We start from the raw sequence: 17,904 nt of genomic DNA, 5'->3' as shown, positions 1-17,904 counted from the left end.
CTGCCAGGGTTCCATAGCTTTAAGTATTACCGGTACTTTCCAGATAACGTAACTCTGCTTTCTCTGGGCCGTTCCTAACGTACTGCACACACGCTGCGTGACTGCAGAGGCAGCTGGACAACAAAAGGTTTGCCAAGACCGACAACCTCCCTGGAGCCGAGCTCCTGGGACGTCTCGCCTCCCGCCTCCACAAAACACGCCGGCTACGGCAGGGGAAGCTGAGGAAACGTGCCAAGATCCAAAGGCCCAGGATCTGATTAAAAAAAAAAAAAAAAAAAAGCCCAAACTCTCCCTTCAAACAGTCAAACCTTGCCTTGTGTCCCCAAAGGGCAGCAAAGCCCGATCCGGGCTTCTGCAGACCAAAGCCAGGAACTGGGTTTGATGTCCCAAAGAAATCACGAGGGGTACAGTGCCGGCAGCTCCCTCTTTAGCGAGCTCGGAAGGGGCTTAATGATGACTTCCGATTGCCGTAGGATGCAAGCTGTTTCTTAAATACCCAGATTGTGGTCCTTTTAGGCTGGAATAGAGCAAAGTCAGCATCCTACTCCTCCTTAAGAGACAGCCCGCGGGGATTTGCCTGTGAAGCAGGTGCACAGCAAGACAGAGCAGGTAAGTCAGGACTGAATTTACAGCCCATTTATAGCCCTGGAAAGCAGTTACAAAGATGCGATGATGGATGTAGGAGCTTAATAGATTTCTTAGAAATAAATATTAGTAATGACTCCGGATTAAATTCTGCAGTTCTTGTTTAGATGAGCCTGCTGAGCGTTCAAACATATTGCATACTGCAGCACGCAGATGTTGATTAAATCCAAGCAAAACTGGTGGCTTCAAACTACGCCTTTTGCACCCAAACTCATTCTATAAATGAAAAACAAACAAACAAACAAACAAACAACAAAAAGCACAATACCAAATGCATAAGAGCCCCCTTACAGTTAAACCTGAGGAAATGATTAAATACTATATTCATACAAATTTACCTTATGGTCACAATCTAACACTTTATCTGTGGTTTCAATAATGTCATCAAGGCTGAGGGCTAATTCAGGCACAGAGCTGCTTTGATCTGCACGCACAATAGTTAAGGAAACAGAATCATAGAACAGTTTGGGTTGGAACTTTCTATCGCCCTTTGTATTTGTACAGTTAAGCTCACAGAAGGCCACGTTTGTTAAAAAACATTGCATTAAGGTGGCTGCCAAGTCAATAGAGACTCTTCCATATGATTCTTTTTAATAAGGTCAAGTTACTTCTAATAATGGTCTGCAAAGACTAATTTCTAAATCATTCCCATTGCAAAACTAATTGCTTAGTGGTAAGTGTTGCTTGAGCTACTCATTAGTCATGCATTTGAAATTACTTTAAATCCATTTTTATCTTCCTTCTAGAGAAACACAGATTTTTCACAAGTGGAAGAGAAGCAAGGAGACTCTTCAGCGGGACACCTTTAATCAGATCTTGCGTTCTTGTTATTCGGCCATTCAGTCACCTCTCACCACAACAAAACTCTCCCTGCCTTCAGCAGAATTTAATCCTAGGCAAATACTATTACAACAGGGGGATAACTAAGTGTCCCCCACAAAACAGGCTGTTAAAAAAAGCCCTGCCAATTTTACCTCTGTGTGATGGCAACTGCAGTCAACCCAAGCTGCAGCACTGAGAGTGGTCCGTTCATCCTTAACACGGGCAGCTTAAGTCGGTCCCTCACTTGTGTGTATAGTAACCAGCCCCAAACAGACCGAGTAAAGGCAGCCCCGCTGTAAAACTTCCAGTTCGGTACATTCAGACCATCACAATCTTTGCTCTATAAAAAGCCCCATGGAATTAGTTCAAGATCTCTTCCCTTGCCATAAGGAAAAAATAGCAGGTGGCATCGAGTCCTTCTCAGAGCAACGGGCTGAGAAATGGCAGAGGGACCACGGGAGGTAAGACAACACCCCGTGGCAGGGCAGAGGGTTCCGAAGCAAAGAGGTAAAATTCTTCCTAAGCTTTGAGAGAGTTCAAGATGAAAGTTCAGCTTTAATGACTTCTTTCCCCAGGGAGCAGCAGATCTCCAAACGGGTGGGGTGCCTCAGCAGATGAGGAAGAGGTGGCACCAAGGGAAAAACCTCTCCCTATTAAAAACAGTGCTGCCCAAATACAGACCAGAACTAAGATTAACAAGGAAATCCAAACTAAAACAATCCCTTGAAGGCAAACAGCTTCAGATTTTGAAAAATTAACTACAGGAGGCTTGGAGACATCCCCAAATCCCATTGCTGAGGGGAGCAGAAGCGTGTGGCTTTGTAATAAAACAGGAGTTAATCAGCTGCAAAAAAAATCCATGGGTATGTTATATCCCATCTGCTGTCAATACATGAATATGAGGGCAAAGGATCTGGTTCGCCCGTGACACAACGCAAACACACTGTTCACATCCAGCAGTGCCAGATGTTGCGCCTCCCTCTTCCCTCCACTGTTGTACCTCCCTAACCAATCTCCTCATGCAAGTGCATGGCGTCTAAATGACCTGTGGTCACTTACGTAACGGGTCTTTGCTATGGAAGGAGACACATACAGATGCTGGACAAAAACCTCAACAACGAGGAAATTACTAGGGGAAAAAAAAAAAGGAACTTTACTTCGGGTATTACAGAGCGTGTGCTGAAATAACACCCCAGGGCTCTTCACTTAAAGACAAGTGAAGGGAGGTCCTACTCGGACCACCCAAGCCCAGATGTTGACACCCCTGTCCCCTGGCTTTTCCCACGGGGCAGGAAGAGCGCTTGCTCAGCGGATCACGCAGCTGGACGCCGGGAGTGCAGAGCACATCTGTTCTCACATAGACGAGGCTCTTCAGCCTAATCCAGAGCAGCCCAAGTCTCAGGGGACGGTTAGACCATGGAAATAAATACTCGATTCATACTCCCATTCCTCACCGTCTTGGTTCTTGCAGTGAGCCCGAGGGATGCAGCACTGGTTCCCCCAACAGCTTTGCTACCGAGGGGCAGCGCCTGCGCCGCCAGGGAGGGACAGGGCGGGCATCAAATACACGACACACAGCTCCGGGCAGTCTGGAGCCGCTGGCAAGGCGGGCGCAGCCTGGTGCTCCTCTTCTCAGCATAAAATCTTGGAGCATTTCTTCATTCTTCCATGCTCCTGAACATGCAGGTCCCCTCTGTGGTAGCACGGTTTTGAATAATTACTCATCTGGCAACACTCTGCTTTGCTGCCTTCTTTGAGATGTGCGTCTTCGCATTGTATGTGCTAATAAGGCTACGCCTGATTAACTTAACACGCAGCATTAAATCAGTTAAAGGAAAAAAAAAAAAAAGAATGCTTTGGTCAAGCATTGGAAGAGGCTGCCCAGGGAAGTGGTTGAGTCACCATCCCCGAGTCACCTCAGCGAGGTGAGCAAGGGAAGGCCCATACCAAGGAGAAAGGATTTCTCATTTTAAAAATGATGAAGACAGTGGGTTCGGTTTGAGGATCATATTCTGTGTTGCTCTACGCCTTTGGCTGACGCTCATCATGAGGGCCACCAGTATTACCTTCGGGTATTGATGCCTTTAGCTGGGGATTCACCCCACAGCCATGAGGAATAGGACAAAAAAAACCCCCAACCCCATACGCTGAAGATGCTAACCTGGAACGAGTTTCACCTTGCAGTTGTTCGTACTTCAGCTAACAGCACAGGCCCTGTCAACACCATGCTGTAGACATTTAGCTGGCCGCTGACAGCAGTTAAGAAGTCCCTGCGATTTGGAGAATGCAAACATGCTTTGCACATCCAGAAAAGTCCAGCAAATGCACCCAGCAATAAGGACGAGGAGAATCTGCTCTAGAACTGGGAGCCTGCTATTCTTCCTCAGTCATCCAGGAGGCCACCCAGGACCGCCGGCAAATCCTGCAGGAGCTCCGAGACCCTGAATGTTTTAATCGAAGGGTTGAGTCACACACTGAACGTGAGAGACAAACTGAACTCCTAGAGTGGAAAAACAATGTTCCTTTTTCATTGGGTTTTTTGTTGTTGTTGTTTGTTTGTTTGTTTTTTCCTTCTCGCTATAAAAAATGCCACAGTCCCTTTACGCTTTTGGTTACTGATGTGGTTTACAAGGGTGTTTTTATATAGCCATCTCCGGTGCCATTAAGATCTCTTTCGTAGGTGGTACCGAGTTAGAGGCTGTCCCTGTGTATTAGGTTATACTTGTCAGCACCAAACTTCATTTATCATATTATCACCTCTCATAACGTGCCAGGGATCCTTTTGGAACTCTCCAGCTTATTTTTCTTTTCACTCTCTCAAATAATTCTACATTATTGTCACCACACTCTTCTCTTCATTTCCCATTAGCTTTTAGGAATATACTCGCTAGCACAGCTCCCCATGGGACACTGCAAACCTGACCATTTAGCACCTCCTCGCTGTTATCAAATTACTAAAACAAAAGATAACTCCCCCTTCTTATCCCAGCAAAGCTTAATTTCTGTAAGGGTCTCTAGAGAGTGACCTTATCAAAAGCTTGTGGAAATCCACGTACGCTGTATTCTCTTGGAAGACCCTGAACTACATGTTCGTAGACACTTTCAAAGAACATACAAAACCTTCTTCCTTTTCCACACTATGCCTTATTATTTATCAGCTAACACCAACAGTGGTATCTTCACTGCAGAGCTCTGGGTAAATACCATCTGGTCCTGGTGATTCACGACTACTAATCTCATTGATAAGAATATCCTTTTTGACTTTTCTTGTTTAACTCTGCCTTCTTTTGGCACGGATCTGGCAGGTGTCCTGCCCCTGAGGGGTTCAGAGAAGACCTGAACATTTTCATACCTATTTCTCACCGTCTTTTAATTAAGGTTTTAACAACTTCACATCATTTTACACTGAACTCGCTACTATTAGCGGCAGAGGACCTTTTAAATTTAAATCACTCTAATCTATAATCCAATGATATGAATATAGTTCTACCCTGCCTATACACTGAAGAGGATGCTACTGCCGAGTTCAGGGACAGGCAGAGTTAGGAAGAATACCCTTCCCAGCTTTCCTAGTAGTTTGACAGCACGAAAAAGGGAAAAGACCCACACCACCAATTAGGTTTCATATAACCAGACTTAACCCCCCCTCCCCCCCAACCCCAAGCCACAATACTCAGGTTAAAAATAAATACATTCTATTTGGAGTTTGATTCACCTCAATGCATTAGGCAGCCTGTTGCGTTTTGTCTTCCACAAATGGTCTAGATAGCAAAATTCCCATGAGTTTTTACGGAAAACAGAAAAGCCAGCCGAATAATTCTGATTTTGTGGAATTGGATGTTGAGTTAGTAACTGAAAATCGCCCTTTTACCCAGAGAACTGAGGTGCTGTACTCCCTGTTCACAGAAGCCTGGGGATGTTTTAATTCCATTTCAATTCCACATCCAGACAACACTCATTTTCAGCGTTAAATAAGAAATGCTTGGAGATAGACTGTAGCACAAGAAGCATTTATAGAACTTATAAATATGCCAACAGCAGCTACATTCCAGAGTATCAGTGTTGATTTCTGTAGCACTTACAAACAAGAAACGGAGCCATACCTACATGATTTGTGAACAGGCTGTAACGCTGTCCCTACAGTTGCCATCCTTTTTAGTTGCTTACACAAGAGACACAATACAGAGTAAGCCCGTTCCTCTGATTTGATTTAAAAAATAAGGCATTTCTGTTGAGCATCGATCCCACTGCCAAAGCTCAGGACAGAACTTTAACAGCAGCACAAGTCTGAGCTACATTCACCCCCGGTGACAAAAATACAATAAATATGACAGCGGGAACGTGCCTGCTAAAAAGACCACGTCTTTAAAAGAGGTATGGCAGTCACTCCACCGGCGGCGGATCTGCCTTCTCCTTTCTAATAACAGCTGCTGACCTAGCTCGGGGCCGCTCATTTGCACGGCTCGTAAGCCAGGCGGGCCCGTGAAATGCAACGTCTACGATATCAACTTAATACACTTAATATCGTTAAGACGAGGTCCCGAGTATTAAAAAAAAAAAAAAAAAAAAAGTTTTTAACTATGACATTTCAGAGGAAAGAAACGGGCGAGCACCTGAATGAGCAGCCAAGTGTTTCCTGTACTCGGTGCGACTGCTAGAGCCAGGCAGCAGCTGACGTGTGAAATACAGAGCCGCAGCGACAGAGGCTCATTTCGCCTTTGCCACTCTTCCATTACCTGAATTCAAAAGCTGTTCACCCAAAGATGCAAATGCCTATAAACCGAGTCAAAAAATCTACGTTCCCCACCTTATTTCTATTGCCAACCTTCAGCTGTTCATTAATGAGCCGGGGTTGTTCTCTGGCTTTAAGACTTTCAAAGTTCCTTTTACGTTTTTCTATCCTCGAGTTGAATTTCTTTCTATAGAATCTTTTCCAAGAAGGCGAAGGGAGGGCGGAAGGGCAGCAAAGTGGTAAACGCATATAAAGCTCGCAAATTCTTGAAATGTGTCAAGACGACGTATTTGGTTTATCTCCAACATCTATAAAATCCATCTGTTTTAAAACAAGCAGCTGCAAGACAAGATGTCCTGGTGAAAGCGTGACTTTCACGTGCGCTCCCTCCCTTTCGGTAGGCGTAGCATTTCCTGCGGTTTCCACCTGCCCTAAAGACGACGGGAAAGCAGCTATTTCCTCAGGACTCCAGCTCTGCGCGGCCCAGGGCAGGGGAGGGCACCCCGAGCCTCCCCAGCCAGGCGCTGAGCGGAGCGAGGAAGACTTGACCTTTTCCTGGCAGCAAGAGCTTCGTGAACTTTTCTCTGCGTTTGGGCTGCTGCCAAGTGGCCACACACAGTATTTATGCGCGAGTTTGCCCACGGTTAAGTTGCTCGTCTGGGTCAGCACGGCAGACCGTGAGGTGAAGGCAGGGAACGCTTAACCTGCAAAAACGGAACAAGAGGCTGGAAGAAGCCGAGGTTTTACTTCTGAAGGTTGGTACGCTGGGGACTTGAAAGCCCAAGAGCGTTTTCCTTTTGTCCAGGAGTTTAGTGTCACACAGCGAGTTCTTCGAGCGCTGCCTGGTAATGTTACTCTAAATAGCCTGCAATCCGACTGGTCGGCGCAGAGGTATTCCTTCCAGGTGCACGCCCGTATAAAAACCTCTGGAGCGTGCATCCGCCCGCAGGGAACTTCCAGCGCCCGCTCGTCACAGCAGGTACCCACGCAGCCGTCCCGCTCACCCCGCCCGAGGCGCTGCCGCGCGCCCCGCTAACTAACAAAGGAAATGCCTCCGTCCCAACTCCGGTACCGCGGGTCAGCTGCGTTAGCCGACGAAATCCAGCTTCCCTAACCCCGCTGCTGCGCGAGGAGGGACCGTCACTGCTGCTTTTCGCTATGCGGGTGCATTTACCTTGTGGACTCAAATATCGTAGGGGTTTACTGTAGCGATGTTCCTAGCACTGACGTTTCCTTTATTTCCTAGCATTTATAGTCACCTTTTTATAATACTTTTTTTTTTAATTTAGTGCGTGAGGACATGAGACAATCGCACCAGCTCTAAGAAGCACAGATGTTTGTGTAGGGTATGAGCCTATGGCCAAGTCCTACCTCGCAGCGAGCACGCTGCAGTTGCATTTCCAATGTGAGCAGATGGCCTTTTGCCCAAATAATTCAGACTAAAACAGACTATGCTGTGTAACTTTGTGTGGAGGTGACAGTCACATTTCAGCAGAGTTGTGTTTAGTGCTGAAGACCCAGTGACACAGTACTGCTCGCTAACCTACTTTTTGGGGGAGGGAGGGGGACGGGGCACGTAGCTAGATTTGAAAAGCGCTTTCCAAGCAATGGATTTTGGAAATCAAGAGGTACAAAGTTTGATCTTACAGGGCATAACCTGTTACCTTAAGGTTTATCATCTTATAATGTACCCTACATCATTTAATTACCTTGTTAATTTTATATGGCATTGTCAGGTCGATATAATTTTGTGAACTATTCTTTCTTCCTTAGGTTCTGAGGAAATCAAATGTGATTTTGTAAGCTGTTTTGTTCAAAATAATTTAACACTATCAGTGAAGTCAATACAGGTTTAAAAACTTAGGCAAGCAGAGAATTTAATAATGATTTCCCTTCAGGATCATTTTGCAAAGAAATCAGCTGCTAACACTCAGAAAGAGACAACATTTTCTACGGGAACAGATTTTGGTTGCAATATTATTATACTAAATCAAAAAGCTTTTAGAGGTGTATCTTTTTCAGTGAAATATGGATCAGAAAAATGTCCAAATAGTAAGAAACATCAGTATTTAAATTCTAGAAGTACAGCAGCAACTTGACCATATTACACATAGGGTCTGTAATAATGCAAACACCACCTATTTGCAAATAGCTTACTCAATACTCACTTGTGTCTGTCATCTTCAGGTACAGTTTGTCATTTCAAGTGATAAAATAAGGCTCTACATCATTAAGACCAAGATGCTAATATACTTGAATTCTTGCAATTACAAGACTAACTCTGTCCTGTAGTTTGCAGTGAAGAAAAGCCTTACTTTTTACGTCATTTATGAGATATATAATTAAGTTATGGCAGTAGACTGTATAAAAAAAATATAAACAAACAAAACCCCAAAATACTCACCCCCTCAAACCCAACACCACCTTTGTATTTTGAAAAAACTACACCTATGAGAAGATATTATTATAGCATCTAGAAGCCCCAAGCATAAATCAGAGCCCAGTGTGTTAGGTGACATACAAATACAAAGTGCATAATCTTTATTCCCCCAGTTTACCACCTAAGAACTCAGGCAACTGATGGACTTACAGACCACACCAGTCTCACCACAGTACCAGTGTAACCTCTAGGGATCTTCTTCTAGACCTCCTGATCTTTTTAAGAAGGGATTTAATAAAAACAATAAAGCACCTTTGTAAATATTTAAGCAGACTTCTCTTTTAGAAGAGCTCAAAGGACAAAGCACATGAAAGCATACCAATTTTTATTTTGAAAATTTAATTTAGAATTCAGTCTGTACTGAATGAGTGATAATAGGGTCTATATATATATCTCTATCTCATGATCAGAGATGCAACTGTATTTACTGCAAGTACATAACAGTGGAACAACAAATACATGTTTACTAAGCTTGTTTCCAAGCTATTTTGTGGTACGCGCTGCTATGCATAGTCAACTTAAATTTTGACCTGTTACAGTAAGAACCGATCTAAGCAAATTAAAAAATACAGAAGGACCACTTTCTACCCAAACTGACAAGGTAAACAGTTTATTCATTAAACAAGTTTTTCCGGCTTTTACATATAAGGGTGCTGGACAATGCAAAGTTCCCTTCTGCTTTGTAATTTCAGGATTGGCTTTTCACTTAAATAGTGCACATTTCATACTACAAGAGCCTTACTAAATGAAAAAAAGTCCAACCAAACAAAAAAACCATCCAAAAACCTCAGACTTTGAAAATGTAGTGCCTTGTATGTTTAAGCATGAAATGTTCAGAAGATTGGGTCTTCAAGTAAGTGTTTTCTGGCTGTAGCCATCAACAGTTCTAACACTCTTCATTACACACCATGCCAATTACAAGTCCTAATATATTTTCCCAGAGATCTCCTAAAACATTAAATCATGACCAGATTTTATTCTGGCTCAAGATATGAAAAAGAGGCATTGCTGAAAACTGGAAGTATACTTTTGATTACATGAGATTGCACAGAAACCATTCATGTGTGAAATGTGAACATGGATGCATTCGCTCAGGGAATGCTGTAACTGCAGCATTAGCTTCAGTCTCTTACCTACCATCATTGTATCTCAAATTATACAAAAAAGATGCATAGCCAGAACTTGTTACTAGCTAGATGGAGGCCCTCTGAGGAAAACGAAATAAAATAATACAAAAAAATTTTTTAAAATCTGTAGAAATCAATTTGCTTTAAAGAGCTCTCTTTTCTGAAACGGTACAAAATCACTGCCATGACTGAACAAACGCAGTGCTACAGGAGGTAGAACACAAATCCTGTCCTTGTGAATAAACAGAGCAGCAGTAAGGAATATATCAGGTATCAGTAAAACTGCAATGGTGTCAGTATCATGTGTGCAAATAAACCACCCGCACAAGTCAGCAGTCACTCTGCTCCCTAAAAAACTACCTGCAGACATTGCTGAGCCTCCCGGCCGCTGCCAAACCGCTCCCCTTCTGGCCAGGATATCTGTCTATCACGCCTGCAGCACGATGCAACCCAAATGATACAACACTTTGTTTGCAAGTGCATGTGGCTGGAGAGACCAAACTCGTATGCATTCTCAAAAAGGAACAAAATAAGCCCAGTCATGGATAAAAATGTAGCACGGTCCAGCCATCATGGTAATGTGGAAAGGGTGAACTTCTACAGCCCCTGGCCAGAGCAAGTTATGAACCATTTTTTTTCCTCCTCTTTATACATATATATGTGTGGGTATATAAAATACACACACACACACATACATACATAGGTGCTATCACTGAAGAAAACTCTAGTTAACTAAAAAGTTTCACTGCCATGTTTCTCCTCAGGCAAACATAGATTCAGTCCTACTCCTGCTTTTACCGCTTGTTAGCTGGAATCTAGCAGTTTCTTCTTACATCAGGTGCTGCCCTGTACACTGGAGATGCAGTAATTCATAGCACACACACAGTTCTCCAAAAAAGCTTACTGATCCAAACTTCTCACTGCCATTATTTCCTGACCGCAATCCGCATACTCTGCCGTTCACTACATTTTATCCGTTCTGCAGAAAAAGGCACAGAAAAGAAGGCAACAGCGTACAAGGAGGCAAAATAAAGAGCACTGGCAGCAGTGTAGCAAAATAAAGAGCACTGCAGCAAATTAACCAGTTTTATCACAGGAATGACAAGTCCCGAGTTCTTTGGGAAACGGTAAATTACACAGATAAAAAGTCACAGAGATTAAAAGACAGTTCACCTTTCTCAGCTGTTGCTTCAACTGATAGGAGTATCATGCAAGTAGCTTACTTTTCATACTGATTAGTGGCATCCATTTAGTGACATAATGCTAAAATTTTGCATAAATGATAAAATAAAAATTCTGATAGTATTTACTGCATTACCATAAAGTGCTCACAGCAACTTCCAGTGGATTGGGATGTCACGTCTCCATTGTGGCTTCCTGTCTCTTCAACCTGTCATTGAAAAAAACCCAAAACCAAAGTCCATCCAAACTACTCACTGTCTTCTTCCACTCATATGTCAAAGAGAGTGCCCCTGAGCTATTACGACATTGCTGTCTCCCTTCCGTTTCAGCTCTTTTGCCACGATCTCCGCACAGCAGCAACCGGTCCCTAACAAAATTCGAAGAGTAATGGACTGCCAAACTGAGGAGGAAGAAACCTGTGAAGAGCAGTATGAAGCTGAAAACTGCACTTGCAGCTCCAAGCGTGCATCATCCACAGCAGAATCCCACTCAGGTTTAATCCAATTTAAATATTGCAATTGCCATGGCATGTTAGCATTTCATACTTTCACTTTTCTCAGTCGTCAAGTAGTAGATGTCACCGTGTCAATTCCTTGTGATCTCTTTTTTTTCCCCACCATTTCCCCTTATGTTTGTATTTATTATCAGACCAAATCTACAAAAAGGACTATCTCCATAATTAAGATGTTTAAAAAGGTGTCTGAATTTCATTTAGACATCTTAGAATTATTTCTCAATTACAATCAGAATCATGATTATAATATGCATTAATTGGTCTGGCACTGTTGAAGCTGTGGTATTACAAATTTCAACAGGCTAAACTGCTCAAACACATACCGACGACTCCAGATAGGTATCAACTAAAATCCATGCAAGCCAGAGCAAAATTTTTCTTTGCAGTTAAAGATAATTTTCTATCATCTATGCATATCCTGCTAACAGGCTTCCAACAACAGTACCATCGTTCAGAACAGTGTCCTTGTTTTCAGTGAAATCAGATGGAGCAGTTCAGCAGAGCTCTCCTGAAAAATCTCACCTACAAGCTTACTTACTATGATGAGACATGCTAGCACAATTTAGTACTGACGCTCGCACCGTGTATGTCAACACGGAGAGCATCTTACAAACCTCCTTTTGTGGAAGAATGGTTAAAAAACCCCACTAAAAAGTGCCAGGTTTTCTTCAGTGTAAGAAGTAAATCCTAAATCCTTCTTTTGTAAAAAGCAGCTTAATGTTCTATATCTGTTGGCCCCACAAATGAAAACTACAGCACACACCCCTACATGGCATACTCTGGCATAGCAAGAACTACAGCATACCCCAAAATATAAGATGACTTGGTCCTGAAAGTCTTCCAGCTGTTATTAAGCAGAGCTATATATTTGAATCAGTAGACTTTTCCAAAATTTTCTACTGTAAATTGCCCAGGCAGACGCAAAAGATGGCAAGAAATGACCATTGCTCCTTTCACTTCCTGGCCAGACAGACCATCCGTATCTGGACAGCAACCAGTCTCGAGGCCAATGGCCTGACAGCTTTTCTAGTCCATCTGCCTATGTGCTATCTTCACAAAATACTTTTTAACAAGTTGCATATGAACACCTGCCTATGAAAATACAAATTGTGTCTTCTCTCTCACAGATTCCCCAGTAACTCTTAAAATACTGCAGAACTGGGTTCCTAGAGTTTCCCACTACTTTGATAAAGAGCACTACCTATATGTTGGCCACCAGATTGTCATTCAGGAGTCCATAGAACACTTTGGAGCTGTGGTATGGCCGGGGGTAAGTATGTGATAATGGCAGCCAGAAAGCTGACATGACAGAAGAGTAACCCATGACAGTGGTGCACAAATATAAAAGAAGCTTTCTTAAATCACATTTCTGAGAGCAGAGGTTTCCCTGTGCAGAACACAGTTGTGAAGTACTTCAGCAGAAAGCTCTGCCTTATGCTAATTTTCCAGTGCACGCTGAAAGAACTGTGGCACCTAAGTATTTGTAAATCGGATGCAGATATTTGGAAAAAAATTAAGAAAGGGAACTCAGGAAGAAGTGTTCAGCTTCCTCCATGTTTCCAATCAAGTCACTTTGTGAAGCAAACAATCAGCAGTTCAAAAATGAGACTGAAGAATAAAGTTGTGAGAGATTAAATAAAGGAGTTTAAAACAATTAAATATGCTTCTTTTAAATAACAGGCTGGAACAGTTCCATTGCAGTATGGAAAACCATACTTGCAAACAGTTTTTCAGTCTTTGCTTCTCCTGTTCTTAAAAACAGAATTTTATGTGGACTGAGAAAATCACCTTTGAGGGAAGAGAGGGTCAACTGATAAAGACATGAAAATTAGGGATTTCAAAATTTTTCAGATCCACATTTATTGAAAAAGCTCACAGAAAATGGTAGACAATTTCAAAACAATAGAGAGAAAGAAAGCATATGGGTGGGTGAAACAGTATCTTATTTTGAAATGTCAGATCATCAGTTCATACATTAATCAGGTGTCAGAATGCAGATGGTAAAACTTTCCAAGAAAATCAAGAGGTTGCACAAATTGGACTGGTGATTCATTAGCTGTCAGCTTTCCCAGAGCAGGTAGCCAGTGATGCATTAAGAAAAGCACAAGAGTTAAAACAGTAACACGACTCTAAGGAAGAGAAGCAAAAGTAGTTTCTTTGGCATTGGTTAATGTTGTTTATAAACAGCCGATTTACGTTCTGTTGATAAGATCTTTACAAAGCAATATTTCCATACAGTGCAGTTACTTGGTCATTTGTTTCTTTTTTTAAGGTTTAGACTATTATCAATAGACAAGTGTTGAGTTGGTAGATAACAAATTTTTAATATTACCTTTGGAAAAAAAATTTAAAACAAAAAAAGTTTTTAAAAAAAAAATCTCTGCTGAAACCTGATTTTATGATACTTTATGAGTGATAAGAAACCATAAAATTTATGATAATAAACCATAACATTACTTTTTACACATTGTTAAACCTCGTTTGCTGTTTTGACCGTATGGTTCACATCTAAACACTGCCTATCTTGAGCTGTCAGAGGATGCACAGTGTATAGAAGTGTGTAGCAAATCCATATCCCATAAACCTAAAACTAAAAATAAGCTGTTTAAATTTTTTTTATATATATATATGTATAAAAAACAGGACAAATGATAATTCTTTCCGTATTACATTTTTATGTTACAGCCTTCAGTGTTCTTCACTGTATAAAAAAAAGCTGAGTATAAAAACATCTAATGAATTTTTGTGCAACTTACCTGTTACCCTCTTATGTGTATGTGTTAACTGTTTTAGGCACTGGCTTTATCTCAGTATCTGGAATCAAATCAAGAACAATTCAACCTCAAAGACAAAAAAGTTTTGGAAATTGGCGCTGGAACAGGCTTGGTTTCCATTGTGGCCTGTATCTTAGGTTAGTAAATTCTAAATTCCTATTTCCTTTTGGATTTCTTGCGAAAGATGATCTAGATCTGCCACTGTCACTTTAAGGCAATGAAGCAACAGCTGAAGTAAACTTTGTTTGTCACGGCTCTTTTAAAAAATGAAAATTATTGTAAAATACTGTTTTGTTAATAAAGTAACTACCCTAGTTATCGGCGAGGGGGAAGCTGGGGAAGTTATGTAGATAAAGTTTCATATATATAAAATGTTCAACTACATTCCTATGAATTGAAACAAATTCATGTTTTCTTTAGGAGCTTATGTTACAGCTACTGATTTGCCTGAAGTTCTTGAAAATCTCTCATATAATATTTCAAGAAATACACAGAACATGAATATGCACAAACCTGAAGTGAGAAAACTGGTATGGGGAGAAGGCCTCAACGAAGACTTCCCTGTATCAACTTACAGCTATGATTTCATACTGGCAACTGATGTTGTATACCATCATGCAGCTCTGGACCCCCTGCTAGCAACAATGGTGTATTTTTGTAAGCCAGGAACAGTATTACTATGGGCAAATAAATTCAGATTCACTGCAGACTATGAATTTTTGGAAAAACTTTGCAATATATTTAACACAACCATTCTAGCAGAATTTCCAGAATCAAATGTCAAGCTGCTTAAAGCCACAGTAAGAGAGAATTAAAGATTAAAATTAAAACTATTACTAATTTTTATTTAACAGCAGCACCTTACAGTTTGGAATGTTTTGCAGCATTACAATGCACCTTCTGTGCATACATATTTGTAAAGTTGCAGTGGTATCTCAGTTTTGCATTACAAGTTATGAAAAAACTGACAAGACAAATGATATAGCAATTTGTTTCTGGTTGATATATATGACCTGCTCAAACAGACCAATTTCACTCCACTGAAGGAACAATGTTAGTAGCAACAGTCAGTAAAAAAGCTTTAACAAAAAGCATTGACCTTCTGGGCTGCACTGAACTTCTGTTGTTTGTAAGGTGTTTTCTTTCAGCAAGTTTCATTTATATACTCTTTCAGAAACCAATACAATTTTCAGCTTCATTATTTGTTTTTATTAATTATAAAATAATCTTTTAAAGTATCAGAGTGCACATGGTGGTTTTTTGATCTTCAACTTTGCACATTTATTCTGCTGTGTTTTACATTTTTAACATTATTAAACATATATGTATAGCTTTACAATACCTGATCAAGATTTAACTGTCTGGCACTTTTATACATCTATCAGCCTGTCCTGATACTCAACTTCACATGGATTTTTGAGTTTGCCTGAAATCACTCCAAAATGAAGATTTACAAGAGCACCTATGCATCAGCAATTCTGAGTTACACATTGTAACAGTTCAAGAGGTTGAATTTTTCTTAAAAAATGAAATGTAAACTCTTGCAAACAATACAGGTAATGATGTCCCGTTACTTCAGTCTAATAAATAAGTTTTTAGCTACTCTTGAAGTAGCTTTAAGGCCTTCATACAATTGAAATTAAGATCAAACATGTTAAAATTCAGTTTACTGTAAAAAATACAGAGATTTTACAGGTTTGCAGTTAAAAGTAACAGTTAAGAACCTAATATGCATGCAAGTAAGCCTTTCCAGCCTAATTCCAAATCCTTGTGTTGGCAGTTCTGGCACATCCATTGCCAGCAATGGGATGCACAATAAGGAAACTCCCTGATGACAGGAGTTAGGTTAACAGGTATTAAGCTGTACCCAGGTGCCTTTACTGATAAATACACACAGTTTAATAATCAGCATTCAGTAATGAAAACATGCGTTCCAATAAAAAGTCAAACTTATCTTTTCATATCCTGCCCCATATAAAATCACTTTAAGTTTACAATTGTTGATTTTCTAGAATACACAATAATCAGGTGGATACATGACGGGAAGCCAATTTTCAGTGAAAGTTGCACAATGAGTCCATCCAAGCAACTTCATTAGCTGAAGGAAAAAAGCAAACATTAAAAAAAACCACAATGAGAAGCTCTAGGGTCTTACTCTTTTAAAGATCTAAATCCTTCCAACAAACGCTGCATTGATATCAACATCTTACTAAAGATGTCTATGACCAGAAAGATAATATACTGGAGAACTGGCTATCTTTGAATTACTTAATCCTGAAAGGGGAAAAAAGAAAACCATTCTACATGATCTACAGTCTTTCAATTCCATGCACAAAAATTTTGTCTTAGGAGTTACAGTAATTTCCATTAATTCTCCACCTGTATTCTACTCGCAATATTTGATTAATAATAGTAACAATGACAGTGGTTAAACAGCAACATAATCAGATTTTAAATATGCAGAAGATCTTTGGCTAAGTTGTCTCTACTTTCTTTATGCCCCACAGTAAATTCCAGAAAGTAAACCTGCTGAAAATGACGGTTACTCAAACTAGCTACTCCAGAAAAAGAAAGAAGAAATCACTATTAAAAATGGAGGCCAAGCCACAAAAGCCTGCATAAAGTTAAAATGTTAAGTTTAGTGACTTCTACAATGTAAAAGGTATCAAAAATTGAAAAAGACTTACATCTTTTAAAAGCTTACTCAGCATAAACATAGCCCATTACTTTACCAAATATACCTTACCTGAATGCAGTTTTTCAGGTTGTCCTTCGTTGGCTTCTCTTCTGCAAGTTTTGTGGCAAACTTGAGACCTCTCCCATACGTTTTATTTACCAACGCATGCTTATAGGCAAAAGTCAAAACCTACAACGTGAAAACAAAAACGAATTAGATATTTTAATATTTTAATCTTGCAAGGCTTAATAAATAATAGCAGATTATGTTCAGGTAGCAGAAGTGATTTAAACAAAGTAAAATATTTACACAAGATAGCTTGCATTTTTCTTTGCAGTAAAAAAGATGATTTACAGTAGTAGTTATAAACGCAAACTTCCTAGAGACTATTTCTGACTTTGTTAGCATATTTGACTTCAGAACATCTTATGCAACACAGATATCACTCCTCTAATTTTTTATCCGTCACATTTCTAGCTTCTGTGGAGTTTCATTCTCTAAAGGCAACTGTATGATATAAAATAAAAAAAAAAAACAAAACAAAAAAATCAAGAACCAGGCAGGTATATCTTTGACCCACAGAAACAAAGACCTAATTGAGAGTTTTGATTCCTAGGAAGTCACAAATTTACTGCATAAACAAATATGAACATACATAGTGGATGATATACACACACACATAATCAGAGAAATGCACATAATTCTAAACAAGCAATGAAGACAGGTAAGCATGAAGACAAGCCTCAGGTTTTGGGTCAGCTCCTCAATATTGCTAATTTATAAAGAAGAGATTATAAAAAAGCTTCCTCTTGACAATACTAATTCTAAAGAGACAGCTTACAATACTTGTCAATGCTATAACTAACATGTGCAAATGAACGTGTCTACTTAAGAGCTAATGTAAAATAAATCAGGTTCTTAACACCCAAACACTGACGGTGTTCAGGGTGTTGCAAGATAGTTCATACCACTTTACCAGTTACAGCACTAA

At 40.4% G+C, this 17,904-nt stretch overlaps 1 protein-coding gene across 1 annotated transcript; it reads left to right on the top strand.

Annotated features, from left to right (window-relative positions):
• Positions 1–10,864: 10,864 nt before the first annotated feature.
• On the top strand, positions 10,865–15,051 carry LOC104621332 (protein-lysine methyltransferase METTL21C-like). Its single transcript, XM_010287792.1, has 5 exons — positions 10,865–10,893; positions 11,278–11,441; positions 12,590–12,732; positions 14,256–14,373; positions 14,657–15,051. Exons 1-5 carry the CDS (start codon positions 10,865–10,867, stop codon positions 15,049–15,051), a joined length of 849 nt encoding a protein of 282 aa, XP_010286094.1.
• Positions 15,052–17,904: the final 2,853 nt, after the last annotated feature.

Source organism: Phaethon lepturus, unplaced genomic scaffold (genome assembly GCF_000687285.1).
Source record: "Phaethon lepturus isolate BGI_N335 unplaced genomic scaffold, ASM68728v1 scaffold14670, whole genome shotgun sequence".
NCBI classification, from domain to species: domain Eukaryota; kingdom Metazoa; phylum Chordata; class Aves; order Phaethontiformes; family Phaethontidae; genus Phaethon; species Phaethon lepturus.
The sequence above is the reverse complement of the archived record's forward strand: the minus strand, read 5'-3'. Positions and strand labels throughout refer to the sequence as shown.